We start from the raw sequence: 16,463 nt of genomic DNA on the forward strand, positions 1-16,463 counted from the left end.
AAGTCATTTTTCACTTTTCTCCAAACTTTGTTGATATGTGTCGCCATTTAATAGACCCACGCGACGAGTCTATTTTTCACTAATACACACATAATAATAACTTTACCAGTTACGTCAAGGACCCTTTCTTGACATAGAGACCATGAAAAGAGATACTTGGATGATCTATTCATAATCTGCAACTGGTTCTATTTAAAAAATGAGCAATTGAAGCATCCAAAATTGCAAAACCTATAATACATTGGTCTAGATCCAGATAAAGACACCGGCTGCACTTCTAATTGATACACATATCTTTTTATAAAAAAATTTGATTTTAAAAGTATACGATATAGTACGGTCTAAGTTTTGTGACAGTCAGTACATAAAATGACTTCCATTGTACCAAATACATTTTTTGAGTTCGTGTTCCCCGTCATGAAAAGTGATCATTCCTTGATTTTTCACCTGCACTACTTTTACCAAAAACCAAAATTAGCAAGTATAAACTTTGTAAAGAATATGATAAAGTTATAACAGTAAGTGAATCATCCTACCTCTTTCGTTTGCTTTTCTGTGTAGAAGATGATGATGGAGTAGTGTGCCAATTCCTTTTCCTTTGGTTGATGAACCAATTGTTGACCTGTTTTAGTTGCAACCCTGTCTCTTGCACTAACTTTGCTTTATCTTCCTCCTAATATAGTTTTGTTCCCATATAGTGAATAAATGTTATAAAGGATTAATACAAAGAATCTTTTGGTCTATCAGTGCAATTTAATACCATATTTGACTTATTATGAAGAATTACATGATGTTATAGGTTAATTTAACGTGTCAAAATTTATACACTATCAAGAAACGAAGGTTGACCTATAACATCATGTAACTTATAATATCAATGATACGTGGGCACATCAGATTAGATAGAATTAGGAATGAAATTATTCGGGACAAGGTGGGTGTGGCCCTATTGAGGATAAGAATGGGGAAGCACGGCTTAGATGGTTTGGACATGTGAGGAAGAGAAGCACGCAGACGTTCCGGTAAGGAGGTATGAGAGGTTGACATTGGAGGGACTTAGGAGAGATAGAGGTAGGCCGAAGAAGAGTTGGGATGAGGTGATTAGGCATGACATGGCGCAGCTACAGCTGACCGAGGACATGCATGACCTGTAATAGGAAGGTAAAGAGATCGAAGATTAGGATAGTAGGTTAGTTAGTCTAGATTATTCATATCGGTAGTGTTACTTACTCTCACATTTTGTTGACAGTAGGCTTATTTGAATACCTGTCATTTTTTTGCATTTCGATTATCTTACTATCTTGTTATGTATGCTACTTTTACGTGGTCTTCCGGTGTTGTCCCGTCTTGTTTTCTTGTTATTATTGTGATAGATATGCTTGCCTGAGCCGAGGGTCTATTGGAAACAGTCTCTCTACCTCCATAAAGTAGGGGTAAGGTCTGCGTACACACTACCCTCTCCAGACCTCACTAAACGGAATTATACTAGGTATGTTGTTGTTGTATTACTATATCAAACTAATTATGAAGAATTACAGTGTACTTACTGTAGGATAAGGCCACTTGGAATGTGACTTCCACCAAGCTTTCAAGGCAGATGTAGTGTCACCAGGCAGCTTTCCTGCTCTTCTTTTGCGTAAAATTTCTTCTCTAATGTCAACAATCTTTTCCTTGTAACCCTAAAAAGAAAAAAGAGGAAACTAATTGTAGTTAACAGATAGAGGCGTATTCGAAATTTAGAATTAATAGATAGAAGAAATATAAAAAAGGGGCAGTCTGATTCACGAAGCATTCATATTTACGCAAGGTTCAGGAAAGGAATGCACTCCAAGAAAGCGTGATATAGACAGCATACACTGATGCAAGCATCAGTAGTGGCTGATCATTTCACGACGCGAGTCCGTGATCATACGGAGACGACTTTACTATTGTTCTAAAGCTTCGGTAGCTGACGAGTGTGATGTTATTATATGTATACATTTTAATCGAACTCTATTTTCGTATGTGAACATAACTCGAGTCGAAAGCAATGGGTTCAATTAAACCTGTAGAATCCGTCTTAAATTCTCACACTAACAAATCATTGTACAGAGCCAGTTTATGATTCTTTACCTGTTTGAATTCCTGTTTCAATTCTTGCCTCACACGTTCCATTAAGAACCTCTCACTTTCAGTAGGTACAAGAGGACCAAAACCAGTGCTATCTGATACATCTAAAACTCCATTATAACAGTTTGTGTTTGTCTCACTTTCTGTTTGGTCATCATCATCGTCTGACATAGTTGCACCTGTACCTTCTCCTGGTCCTACCCCTGTTGGCAAATCATATCCAATCATCACTCTACCATTCAAAATTGACACAAAAATGGATCTAGAAGTCAAACTTGACGAATTTAATCATTAGGTTTTTAATATTGAATTTATTTTACTTATGAAATTATGAGTTTAGACTTTAATACAACAAACAAGTTGGGGCGGCTATAAGAATCTTTACTAAACTACGCTCTCCATTTAAGTTAAAAATAAAAATGAAAGGTAGTGGAAGTTCTTGATGTTTCTTACTGGCATCAGAATCTCTAACAGGGTTAAAGACTCTTTGAAAACATAGGATCTTAAAAAAACATATTAATATATGAAATATATCTATAAATATTATTCTATAATGAAAATATTGAATTCAGTTGAATCCGAAAAATATAAAATGCATCTACGCTCTACCTTTGCCACATGTGTATGTAATGGTTGAAAAGATGGAGAAGAGTTTTTCTTTTCCCTCTATTTTAGTCAGTGACGGAGCCACCTTATATTAAGGGGTGTCAATTAACACTCCTTTGCCGGAAAGTTATGATATTTAGCTAGGTTACAAATTAAATTTATTTTTATTTATATGATTCATTTATATATTCTGACACCCCTTAATAAAATTTTTGGCTCAGGCAATAATTCCAATAACGCGTGAACTTTTAATATAGGTGATGAGTATTTCATCAAAATATCAAGTAACAAGTGAGATAGGCTAGTTATACAGTCAGACCTCTCTATAACAACATCCCTATATAAAAATACTTCACTATAAAAGTCAAGCTTTTCCGCAATCAATTTTCATCTTATGTTATAATATATGTTCTATATAACAGCACTTCGTTATAACATCCAAAAGTATTCTGAACAAATGAGACTATTATAAAGAGATTTGACGGCAGTAGGAGAAATTTGAAAAAAAAATAGAGTAGAGAATATTGTGTGACCAGTTAAGTTTTGTAGAGATTGATCAATCTCCCAACAAGCCATGACTGCTTCCATTGCATGGACACGAACATGTTGTTGCAGTTGCTCTTTAAAGGAAGAGAGCAGCAGAACATAATGTGTCTACATCACAAAAAAACAAGATAGATTAAGTTATATATATTGACAGTGTAAAGAATTTTTATACTATTACTGTAATTTAATTTATTATAGCATATTATTAATTTATCAGGTTATCATATCAGACTTAACAAAGATAAAAACATTCTTAAACCTAGAGGTAAACCTCAAGCAAAAGCTACTAATTTTAATGAATGACTAATATAACATGACTAGAAGATCACATAAAAGAAAGCTATAGTTATTAAGGGTGTACAAACCAAACCGGAAAACCGCACCAAACTGGAAAGTCAAACCAAACCGATTAAAAAAACCGACTAGGTATGGTTTGATTTGGTTTGGCATTTAGTAAAAAAATTCGAACCAAACCGACATATAAATATATAAATTTTATATATTCTTTTAAGATTTTACATAGAATTTTCTTTTAAAAATGTCTAAAAATATTTGGGATTCTCTTGCGGGATATAATATTTAATAATATATGAAGTGCTCCATATTTATTAACCTTAAATAATGGGTTGTATGATCACTTTCTCATCAAGTGTTACTCAAATGCGTTAATCTCTTTATTCTTCCATATTCATATCATATGTTAAGATCTATTAAATTGTTATATCTTTTTCGAATGTGAAGTGATTATTATTATTTAGGTATCATATTGAATTTTATATTTAATTACTAAATTCGGTTAACCTTGAAAGTGTAAATCAACGAAACATTATTTTCAGACGACTAAAAAAATAATTATTATGTGTTACTAAGAAAATTCTCTCATAAGAATATTTTAATAGATAAACGTTTGTCAATTTTTTTATATTTTTAATAAACACATATTTACTTATAAAAATTTAACAAAGTAAGGTTGAAATAATATTTAAGTAACAAAAAACCCGAAAAACCCGAAAATCCGACAAAATCGAACCAATCCAAACCGATATAGTTGGTTTGATTTGATTTTGATAAAAATCGAAACAACCCGGTCCATGTACATCCCTAATAGTTACAAATTCAACCACAATCTTGCCCCCCAAAATTCGAAGCTTTAGTCTAGTAGTAAGCGTGTAACACATGATGTGATATTTGGATTAGGCATATGTCACGAGTTTGAATTTTATCGCATATAAAAAGCATGGTAATTAAATGAATAAGTATACAGAAGGGAGCCCATAATTATTTACTTAATGTGATTCATGAGCGGCTAACCTTTAGGGATTTCTCAGTTATTCAAAGAAAATCAATCAAAATCTTCAATATATAGGATTGAAACACACTTTCCAGAATTAGCCAATCATTAACCAAAAAAATTAAACAAACAAGATTATAATAAAATCGAAGCAGAAGCAATATCAGATATTAATAGAAATCTAGAAAAAGGAAATACGAGAATAATAATAGAACTACTGGTATTGAAAGAAAAAACGTTCAACTACCTACTAATCCACTACCCTAATTTTCGACCTCAACACCGAACCTACACCAACTCTCCTCCATTGGGAACAACGAGAAAAAAAATATAAACTGCATCATCCAATTTCCCAATGAAATCATAATATAATCATATGCAGATGGTAATATATAGAACGTATCCATTTACACATGGAAATTAAACAAAGAGAGCTTAAAGTAGAAAATTAATTACCATAAATTGATCAAGGTCTTTATCATCGATAGGCCGTTGACTTTGGCCAACAACATAGTACTTAGCCACCGAATTCTGAGACTCCGTCAACTGCTCGTCGATCCTCGGCAACTGGTCCACCGGCGTCGCGATTCTCAGACAAGCCACGTGTGCCGACAACAATTGATCACACAAATGATGGTTCAAAATATCCGCTTTATATTTCTCGTTTTCCCAACTGTCGTTATTATTATTATTATTATTATTGTTGTTGTTGTTACTGACCTCGTCGACCCTCTCTCCTCTATATTGTTGACTTAGCTTCATCGAGAAGCTCATCGACTGATCCGAAACGTCGTCGTCGACGTTTTGTTGTTGGTGTTGTTGTAGAGCTAATTCTTGAGAAAAATGGTCCTGAAACGCCATGGTTTATGGTTAGAGCTTTTGTTTACAGTTGTCTGCTCATTTCATACATAATAAAGAAAGTGAGAGAGAACGTAGAGATAAAGAAAAAACGTTTACTACAATAGTCGTGTATCTCTAAAAAAGAATGATATTTATTTGAAAAAATGACAATGTATAGCCGCTATAAAAATAATAGCCGAAAAATAATATATATATATATATATATATATATATATATATATTGTATGTTATATACAAAAATTATACAAATTTTATATACTTTTTCATCTACCATATGTAAATAATTTCTAGCGCAGGCTAAAAAGTGATAATACCCCATATTATTGGGAGAAATTCAAAAATAGCCAGATTTACAATTGGTTGTTCAAAAATAGTCCAGTTTCAAAAGTAATCGAAAGTTAGCCACTTTTCATGTAAAGATAAATCTAAGCGAAAACACTGTTCAAAACCCGAAAAATACGACAGTATATTATGCTGGAGTTCTAGCATAAGTATACTTGAACTCCAGCATATTATACTGGAGTTCCAGGATAAGTATGCTGGAACTCCAGCATAATATGATGGAATTCTACCATAAGTACACTAGAACTTCAGCATAATATACTGGAGTTCCAGCAAGTATACCGGTCCAGCATAATATACTGGAGTTTGGAGCACCGGTGCTCAAGTATCCAGTATATTATACTGGAACCAGTAATGTATACCGGTCCAGCATAATATGCTGGAGTTCATACACAGGTGCACCGAACTCTAGTATATTATGCTGGACCGGTCTCTGTTGTAGCAAAATAGTGGTTATTTTTCATTAACTTGGTAAACGCTGGCTATTTTTGAATGACCAGTTCGAAAACTGGCTATACCGTGCTATTTTTACCATATTATTTCCTTACAAGTTAGTTTCAGAAGAATGACATATTTATCAATTTGGCCACACAAATATTATGGCAGATTTAAGCATAAGTTATAAAAGTTCACACAAATATTATGAAATATTTAAAACCGTTAGTTTTAAAAATCTTCTTTTTTGCTTAAATTTCATATCCAGCTAAATTAGACAAATAAATTGAAACGAAGGAAGTATATTGTAAATTTTTAATAAAAACTAAAATAACGGTGAAACTTAAACTTAAAATTTCTAGTACTTTTATATACAATGTTACATTTTTAGATGATAGGAGTAGTAATTTAGACATACATTTCAGTTGAGATACTATAAGTTAAAAAGGTTAATACTATTATTTGGTCATAACAAAGTCACAAATACTATTTCAAATAATCGAATATAATATGAAATTTCACCAGCAATGATAATTAAATCATGACCTAGCTACCAGCTGGTGTTTGAAATAGATGAATTAAATAATTAACCATTTGAGTTTAAGTCTCATTTGGCACCTCTTTTCAACTAACCTTATCTACCTAATTAGTTATATTCAAGAAAATACGGATTTTCCATTTGATTAATTAAAGTTTCATGAATTCAAAAATATCAGCTGAAAAAATTAAAAAAAAAACATCTTATATGTTGTATAACTATTTCTTTGAATAGTATATATATAATATCTTTCAATATCGTATTTTTTAGCAAATCTTTCTGTTTGTTACAACCAATGCCTTTTTATTATTGTTTTGATGCTACTTTATATAGTAAAATAAAGGGATTTTTACACGAATAATCGGCTATATTCATTGTTTACTTTTTTTAACCATATATATAAATTATACATATATTATATTTCAATCGATTATTTTTAGTTTAATGATTGGATGAGCGATTATTTGGGTTAATTCTTCTAAAATAAATGCCGTCGGCAACTTGACAGATCATGTTTGATAATAATGACAATCAGATAATGAGAAAGATTATTACTATTAATTAATAAGAATTAGGACCACAATGCCATTAGCTATTTAAATCAGACATGGGAGTGACGGCTTGTCTTTTTGTTCTTTAAAGAGTTAACGTTTCTGGTTGTGATTTGCTGAAGTATTATAATGCTTAATTATTCTAATCAATGGATAGTGATGGAAATTTCTTTTAGCATATTGAAATTTTAGTAGCATCTCAATTATTATAACACCTCTACTTTCCATTTTTGCTTAGTTTTGCATCTTATTAGGTGCGGGCAAATATTTACCAGCTTTCATAATTTAATTATAGTTAAATGATATATCTTCGCGCTCTAATTATTTGGTTTAGTGTAAATATTGAGCTTCTTCTTTCCGTTCTTTTCATATATTTAAGCTTTGATGGATAGAGTTATTTGATACTTGTGCTGGTAGAAGATAGCATATATCTGGTAAAATTATCCGATACCAACGTTATAAAAATAAAAAAGAAATTCACTATTTTCTTTTTTCTAGAACGTACCATTTGCTAGTCAAGTTGAACACATACAATCCGTTAATTTCATGTTCACTCTTTATTAGTTGAAGACTAATAGTTGATGAATCTCAATTCTCAATTAAACTGCAAGTATAAAATAAGATATATGAAGAAAAATAAAGTTTTTGATGCAACACCACGGTAAGAAATGGGAAACTTACACAAATGTCGCAAATAAACTTACCAACCTCTAGCCATTAGTCATAGACTTATCAAAACTAGTCAAACATATATAAAAATTGAAAAAACAAATAAATAAGGTCCTTTCTTTCAAAAAATCATATGCAAAAATCATCTTCCATATATTTTAAGCGTGATTAGCAACATTAGATGCAAGACGAAAAGGAAATTTCATGGATGAGGTAGCAAATAAGGTGATAAAATACAATATATATATATATACACAATATTCCAAAAATTTAAACAATTTTTTTTTAATGGGTATAGTTGAAATTCATTGAAAACATATAGATAAGTCAATATACAAAATTTGAGGAAGATTGAAGGTGATTTGGACTAGTTTTGCATCAAAATTCGTAATTAAATCTAGTTCAAAAAATTCTTCTGCGACACATGTATCAAACATGTATCTCACACATAGGTATACATGGATATACATGTGATACACAATCGATACAAATATGATACATATGTGATACACAAATGATACATAGTGTGATACACATATCATTTTTTTTTTCATATTCAGTTTTTATTTCGAATTTTCAATTCAAACCACCTCAACACTTCACCAAATCTTCGCAGAACTGATATTCAAACTCCTTAAGATATACCCAATCATTCTAATAGCACCCACTTAAAATGAAGCAAAATTTTGATATTTTTTTGCTACAAATAGCTAATTGACTAATATTAGTAATATTTTATCAATTGACCAATTTTTGTAATGAGTTACCTATAAATGGACATACCTGGTAATTTCCCTTAAGAAATTACCTTCCCAAATTGGAGCATAAATTTTGGTATGATGGGCCTGCAGTTATATTGCAAGCTTGGTCCATTTGCATAGAGTCCAAAACATGACAAGTTTTTTACATTTGAGAATAAATACCCCTTTTTTTGGGCTTTATTCACGTGCCTCATTTTTCGAATTTTCAGAAATCACTATTGTTTAGTGACTATTAACGAGCGATTTGCAGTCATACCCTATAATTATGTCACCTTTTAATTTATACCCTATTTTTAAAAACTATTGATTTCGTAACCAACTAATAAAAAATTCGTAATAATATGACCATTATACCCCTTCCAAAACATATAAAAGATGCATCAAGCATACCAGATTCAAATTCCAGATCGCCTCCGTATCTCCTCCATCACTCCGTCTCTCCTCAGATCACCTCTCGCAAACCAGATTTGAACCAGATTCAAATTCCATTTTGTAAATATTTAAATTCATCTTCAGAATTCAAAATAGTTTTTGAAATTGGTTGATTTCATGATATATGTTTTCTGATTGATTGATTGAAGTTGTTTGACGAACTTCACTGATATGCTGAATTTGCATTCTAAATCTGTTTGACATTGAATTCTAACATTTTAATCCGACAAATTTAAATATGCTAAAGTTTTCCACTGCATAATATGCTGAAAATTTTGGTTTATTTGCTAAACAAGTTGAGTTTTTATATTAAAAAAAATCAGCAAAACGAGCTGAAGTTTTAAAGTATTTACATCGTTAGCAAAACTTCAGCATAGGTGCTGAAGTTTTTCAGTTAATCTTTAAAAACTTCAGCAAGAAGAGCTGAAGTTTTCCTTCTACACTGGGTAAAAAATAAAACATAAATTAAAATTTCATATTGCACAAAAACTTCAACATTAGGTGCTGAAGTTTTTTAGTTAATCTTTATAAACTTCAGCTCGTTGCTGAAGTTTTCCTCCTACACTGGGTAAAAGAAAATAAAACATAAATTAAAATTACATATTGCACAAAAAACTTCAGCATAGGTGATGAAGTTTTTTAGTTAATCTTTAAAAACTTCAGCAAGACGAGCTGAAGTTTTCCTCCTACACTGGGTAAAAAAAATAAAACATAAATTAAAATTTAATATTGCACAAAAACTTCAGCATTAGGTGCTGAAATTTTTTAGTTAATCTTTAAAAACATCAGCAAGACGAGTTGAAGTTTTCCTCCTACACTGGGTAAAAAATAAAACATAAATTAAAATTCAATATTGTACAAAAACTTCAGCATTAGGTGCTGAAGTTTTTTAGTTAAATCTTTAAAAACTTCAACAATATGAGCTAAAGTTTTCCTCCTACACTGGGTAAAAAAACATAAATTAAAATTACATATTGCACAAAAAACTTCAGCTTAGGTGCTGAAGTTTTTTAGTTTAATCTTTAAAAACTTCAGCAAAATGAGCTGAAGTTTTCCTTCTACACTGGGTAAAAAATAAAACATAAATTAAAATTTAATATTTCACATAAACTTCAGCATTAGGTGCTAAAGTTTTTTAGTTACTCTTTAAAAACTTCAGCAATACGAGCTAAAGTTTTCCTCCTACACTGGGTAAAGAAAAATAAAACATAAATTAAAATTACATATTGCACAAAAAACTTCAGTATGCTGAAGTTTTTTAGTTAATCTTTAAAAACTCCAGCAAAACGAGCTGAAGTTTTCCTCCTACACTGGTTAAAAAAAACATAAATTAAAATTACATATTGCACAAAAATTTAAGCGTAGGTGCTGAAGTTTTTTAGTTAATCTTTAAAAACTTCAGCAAATGGAGCCGAAGTTTTCCTCGTACATTATGTATTTTATTATCATTTTTTGGAAAAACTTCATACCAAAAAATGCTTATATTTTCAGAAATATGTAAAACATTTTTCAAATAATTTTTTGTATGCTGAAGTTTTTTTAGCTCATCTGCTAAAAATACTTAATATTTTATCCTGCAATATGTAATTTTCGGATAAGTTTTTGTTAATTCCTCTGTTATTTTCTAAGTTTGAAAAGAATTTTTAGTTCATGCTTGAAAACTCAGCAAAGGGAGCTGAGGTTTTCATCCTGCACTATGTATTTTATTATGATTTTTTGAAAAAACTTCATACCAAAAAATGCTTAATTTTTGAATTAGTTTTTGTTGATTCTTGTTGAAGTTATTTAGTTCATTTCCTCTGTTATTTTTCGAGTTTGAATAAAATTAATATTTAAAAAAAACACACAAAAAACTTAAAACAAAAACAAAATATTTCATTAAACATTCAAAAAGATAAATTAAATTACATAAAGTACAAAATAACATTATAATCCTTTTAGTTAAAGGATTATAGAAAAAAAGAAAAGAAAAACTAATCGTCCATATCATCATCATCATCGTCGTCGTCACTCCCAGATGGACGAGCATCTTCATCAGCAAGATAATCAAATCTTGCAAACATCACAAGCGTATCAAGCTTGTTGTTGATTTCTTCCAGCTCCCTGTCGTACTTCTCTATGACCTCATCAAGCTTCAACTCAAATGCCTCAATGATGTCTTGCTTAATTTCGTCAACTATTTACCTGATGACAGCATCCATTTTTCTCCCTTTTTTATTTTATCTGCTAAAATATATGTGTTTGAGTGAATAAACTCGCAAGGTATAGCGTACTTATATAGGCGAAAAAACTTCTGCAAGGTATATGAAAAGGCAAAGAGGAATTTTAAACGTTGTCTAATGAAAAGCGTGCATGAATGTGATAAAAATATAATTATTACACTAACACATAACCCAAATGCAATATAATTACTACTTTAATTGTGTTTGTTATGTTTACTCATGTATACTATGCAATTAATGCTGAAACATGCTCAAGTTTGTTGAATTCATTTGCTAAAACTTTAGCCCAATGTGCTGAAGTTATTTAGTTCATTTCTAAAACTTCAACACTTAATGAGCTGAAGTTTTTTTCCCTGGATTCATGAAAGTTGTCATACAGTTTTTTCAAAAAAACTTCAGCTGATATGCTGAAATTATTTAGTTTATTTCTAAAAACTTCAGCACTTAATAAGCTGAAGTTTTCTGTGCAGGATTCATTAATTATGTCATACATCTTTTTTCAAAAAACTTCAGCAGAAGGTGCTTAAGTGATTTAGTTCATTTGTAAAAACTTCACCACAAACAACCTAAAATTCTTCTGTTCACTTTCCTAATATTTGCCACTAAACATGAATCTGCAGAATGAGTTCGGTTTGCGTTGTTATAACTTTCAATGGGAGGTGGACTCTTGATTTCAAATACTTGAATCATGATACAAAACTTGTTCTACTTAATAAGCATATATCATTCAATACTTTCCTGAAGAAAATTAGTGAAGTTGCAAATACTGATTCAACCAGATATTCACTAAAAGTATGGTTTGATATCAAACTAAATACAAGCAAAGGAATGCTTGTAACTTCAGATGAAGAACTCAGTACCTGTATACATTTGCTTACAACTGATTCAGCCTACAAGAATTGCTATTTCGTCATAAAAAAAATACAACCTTCCGAATCTGCAGCATTCAAACAATCTCTTGCATATGCGATAGATTGAGAACCTTTTGCTGATTATCAACATGAAGTAAGACAGCCAATAATGGAAGTAGACAACAAGCAACAACCTTCTAACATTACAGCTGCTTCAGAATACATAATGCTGCAACAATTACTCGTTCCTCCAATAAATTCATACCAGTTTGTCGATGACCAAGAAGAAGAAGGACAGCTAATAATGCAAATTGGCAACCAATACACAATCCAACAAAGTTTTTTGTTACTTTCTTCAATGATAAGCAACAACGAAGATGAAGTAAACATGGAGCTTATACCGATAACATCAGATAGAATTGAAGAAATTGCTGAAACTTCTAGTGCTTCTCAGAAATCAAGAAAAAGAGTGAGGAGAAAGCTAAAGAATCTCCACCATGTAAAATACTTAGGCACGACGCATTGGCTGAGGAAGTAAGAGTCGGATCAATTTTTGAGAACAAACAATATATGACTAAATTTTTCTACAGCTTGGAGATAAACCAGAAAGTTGAATTCACTACTGTTAGATCATATTCAAAGAGATACGAGCTAAAATGCATCATGGACAAATGTGGTTGGAATGTACGTGCTACCAGAATAAAAAATACCACAATATTCAGGGTGATAAAATACCATAACAACTATAAATGCTCGGTTGATGCAAGAAAATTAGATCAGAAGCATGCAACATTAAATTTTATAAGTGAACAAATTATAGAACATGTTCGAGACAAAAAAAATAGAGGTCACACCAGCCTTTGTAGAAAATGAAATGAAAAAAAAATTGGGATTAACATTGGTTATCACAAGGCATGGCGCCGCTATTCAAAAAGCTATTGCTTGCATAAGGGGAACACCTGAAGAGAACTACCAGATTTTTCCTTCATACCTACACATGATGGTGCACAAAAACTCAGGAACGTACACAAGCATAAAAAGAGATGGGCAGAATAGGTAAGCAAAGCAATACGAACCATCAGCCTGAAGTTTCAAATGTTCCTATTTGAAAAAACTTCACACCTTATGATTTTTTTTTGTGTTTCACTGTACAGATTTATTCTTTGCTCCTGTGGCATCAGTAGCTGGTTGGTCCTACTATAGACCCGTTATTGCAGTAGATGCGACGTTTTTAAAGTCAAAATATCTTGGTGTTCTATTTGTTGCTGTATCAAATGATGCAAACAATCAAATCTTTCCTCTATATTTTGGTGTAGCAGATTCAGAAAACAATGAGGCATACATTTGGTTCTTTGAGGAAATGAGAAAAGCAATTCAAGTCCGTTGTGAACTGGTTTTCTTGTCAGATAGAAACCAATCGATCGCAAATGGGATTAGAAAAAATTTTCCTGAAGCTCACCATGATAGATGCCTCTATCACTTTGAGAAAAAAATTAAAGCAAAGATATGCAAAAGTCACGGTAATAAATCTTTTTCAAAGTATTGCAAGGTCATACAAACGTGAAGATTTTAATCAGTTAATATCCCAACTTAAAAGTGTTGACAAGAAAACATACAATTACATAATAGAAGAGCCTCCAGAGAGATGGGCTCGATCGTGGTTCCCATGGCGACGTTATGATGTGCTAACAACAAACATGGTAGAATTAATGAATTCCGTTTTACTAAAAGGGAGAGGAATGCCTATTTTAAGAATGTTAGATTTCATCCAAGAAAAGTTGGGAGAGTGGTTTTACGAACGGAGAAAAAAGGCAAATGAAACTTTTCACAGAGTATCAATATGGGCTAAAGAAGAGATGACTAAGAAGATGGACTTGGCTTGCAAAATGTTTGTGAGCATATTTATTAACTTCAGCTTTTTATATTTGTTGCAGTGATTTACTGCTTACATTTAAAAAACTTCATACTTTTTCTTTTTGAAGCAACAATACACTAATATAGTTTATCTTAATTTTTTATTCCTTGTTAGGTGTTCAACCTTGATTCAATGTTGTTTAGAATAAATAGTGAAGGAATAGAATTCATTGTGGACTTAAAGAAGAGAACTTGTGACTGCCTGGAATTCCGACTTGATGAATTGCCATGTCCACATGCAATTGTTGCTATTAATAAGAGATATTTGCAGAAATCTGATTACTACTCAAATTGGTATTCAAGGAAACATGGTTGAAAATATATGAAGGACATGTGAATACCGTGGGAGATCAAAAATCATGGGATATACCACAAAATGTACAATCTGAGATCACAAAACCTCCCGATATAGAGATTTTACAAGGAAGAAGAAAAAATAAGAGGCATATCCCTGCGACTAAATCAGTACCATTGAAGTCTACCAAATGCAGTCGATGTAAACAAGTTAGGCATAACAGAACAACTTGCTTGTCTTCTCCAGCACCTCATCCATATTCCAAGAAACACACTGAAAAATACTCCAACCTTCAATAATCCTTGGTCTGAATTTAGACTTTCATTATTGTATGACATATTTGAAATGTGATTTTTTCATAGGAATAAAAAAAGCTCTTGGACTATTTTATATACTGCTAAAGTACAAATCACTCATTTTTGTTGTGCAAGCTTACAGTTTGGTTGCATTTGAAAAGAGTACGCAATGTCTTCAGCGAGAAAAAATTTCAGGTTACAGTATGTGAAATACATATCCTTAACAAACACACACACACATACAGATACACACATACGCGTACATTACACAAAAGAAACGCATGTACAAACAAAAGTTTCAGCATCTATAGGCTGAAGTTATAGAAAATAAACTTAATAACTTTAGCATATTCTCTAATGGATATGATGAAGTAAACAAAAAAGCACAGCATAAAAACATAAAAGAGGATTACAAAAACTAAACATAAAAACCAACTAATTGCATTAACTTCAGCAAATACCAACAATAACAAGGATAATGCAACAGAAAGCTAAGAAGAAAGAGGATGAGAATTACATTGATACAGAAAGAGATGAGGACAACACACAAAGTACAAACAAAAACTTCAGCATCTCTGGGCTGAAGTTATACAAAATGAACCTAATAACTTCAGCATATTCTCTAATGAATATGCTGAAGTAAACAAAAAAGCACAGCATTACATAAAAAAGGATTACAAACACTAAGCATCATCACCGTCATCATCATCATCATCATCATCATCACAGTACTCCTCAATTTCTCTAAATATCTCATCATCATCAGTATCGGAGATAACTATAGGGTACTCAGGCAAAAGACCACAAAGTCCAACGAGATCATTCTTCAACTTGCTGAATTCATCACACAACTGACTTTGTTCAACAATTACTCTGTCCATAAGAGAAAGAAGAGTCTTCAAGTTGTTTTGCAGCTTGGAATAGTCATCCTCGATGGGAAACTTAAAACTATCAAACTGTTGCACAACCTTGTAAAACGAGGTTGAATAACCTCCACAACTACGTTCCGGGTAAGCCTGTTCTGGAATGATTCATTGGCAAAAACCTGTGGTTCGATTCTCTCCCAATCAACTTTTATTTGATCCCACAAAAGCATAAGATTAGACATCGGTTTGTTATTGTACCACTCACACTTTAAAGTCTCCCACTTCTGCATAATTTCATCCATATTAGGCTTCCTACTTCCGCTTGCACCAAGCATTCTTTCTTTAACAAAAGCTAAAAGACTAAGAATGAATATAAATTTAAAGAAATATGATGCAAGTCTATGAATGACTATGAAATTTTCAAGTGAAGAGATTGTTAATATAGACAAAGAGTTCACATAATCAATTTAATATCTATAAATGTAAAAGTAACTTTTCAGGTGTTTTTACTATTTTACGTTCAGAGAAATTGAATGAAACAAGATAAGTAGGTGGTAAAACAAGTATGTGGTAAATTCAATAAGAAATGTAACTTCAGCCCTAATAAGCCCACAGTTTTTTTATAGTAAAAAAATAACTTCAGCCTGAAAAGTAACTTTTTGGATCATTTACTATATGGTCAAACAAATTTAAATGAAAGATGAAATAGGTGACAAAAGACAAAAAGTAGCTAGTAAATACAAAAAATATAAGTATCCAGTTAAAAAAATACCAAAACATGCTGAAGTTTTTGTCATAAGCTTTTTTAAAAACTTCAGCCCAATATGCTGAAGTTATTTAGTTCATTTATAAAAACTTCAGCACATCATAAGCTAAAG

General features: G+C 31.5%; 1 protein-coding gene across 2 annotated transcripts; it reads right to left on the reverse strand.

The window, feature by feature from the left end:
• Positions 1-247: 247 nt before the first annotated feature.
• On the reverse strand, positions 248-5,505 carry LOC104225596 (homeobox protein knotted-1-like LET12). Of its 2 annotated transcripts, none has more exons than XM_009777436.2 (6): positions 5,009-5,505; positions 3,249-3,369; positions 2,113-2,312; positions 1,548-1,679; positions 537-673; positions 248-452 (listed from the first exon to the last, which is right to left on the reverse strand). In XM_009777436.2, the coding sequence occupies exons 1-6, from the start codon at positions 5,411-5,413 to the stop codon at positions 416-418; spliced, it is 1,032 nt and encodes a 343-aa protein (XP_009775738.1). In that variant the 5' UTR covers positions 5,414-5,505; the 3' UTR covers positions 248-415. The 2 variants fall into 2 exon arrangements, with proteins under 2 accessions (XP_009775738.1, XP_009775739.1); XM_009777437.2 differs by having other exon boundaries at positions 290-447.
• Between the last annotated feature and the right edge of the window lie 10,958 nt (positions 5,506-16,463).

This window comes from Nicotiana sylvestris, chromosome 6, assembly GCF_000393655.2.
Source record: "Nicotiana sylvestris chromosome 6, ASM39365v2, whole genome shotgun sequence".
Classification (NCBI taxonomy): Eukaryota; Viridiplantae; Streptophyta; class Magnoliopsida; order Solanales; family Solanaceae; genus Nicotiana; species Nicotiana sylvestris.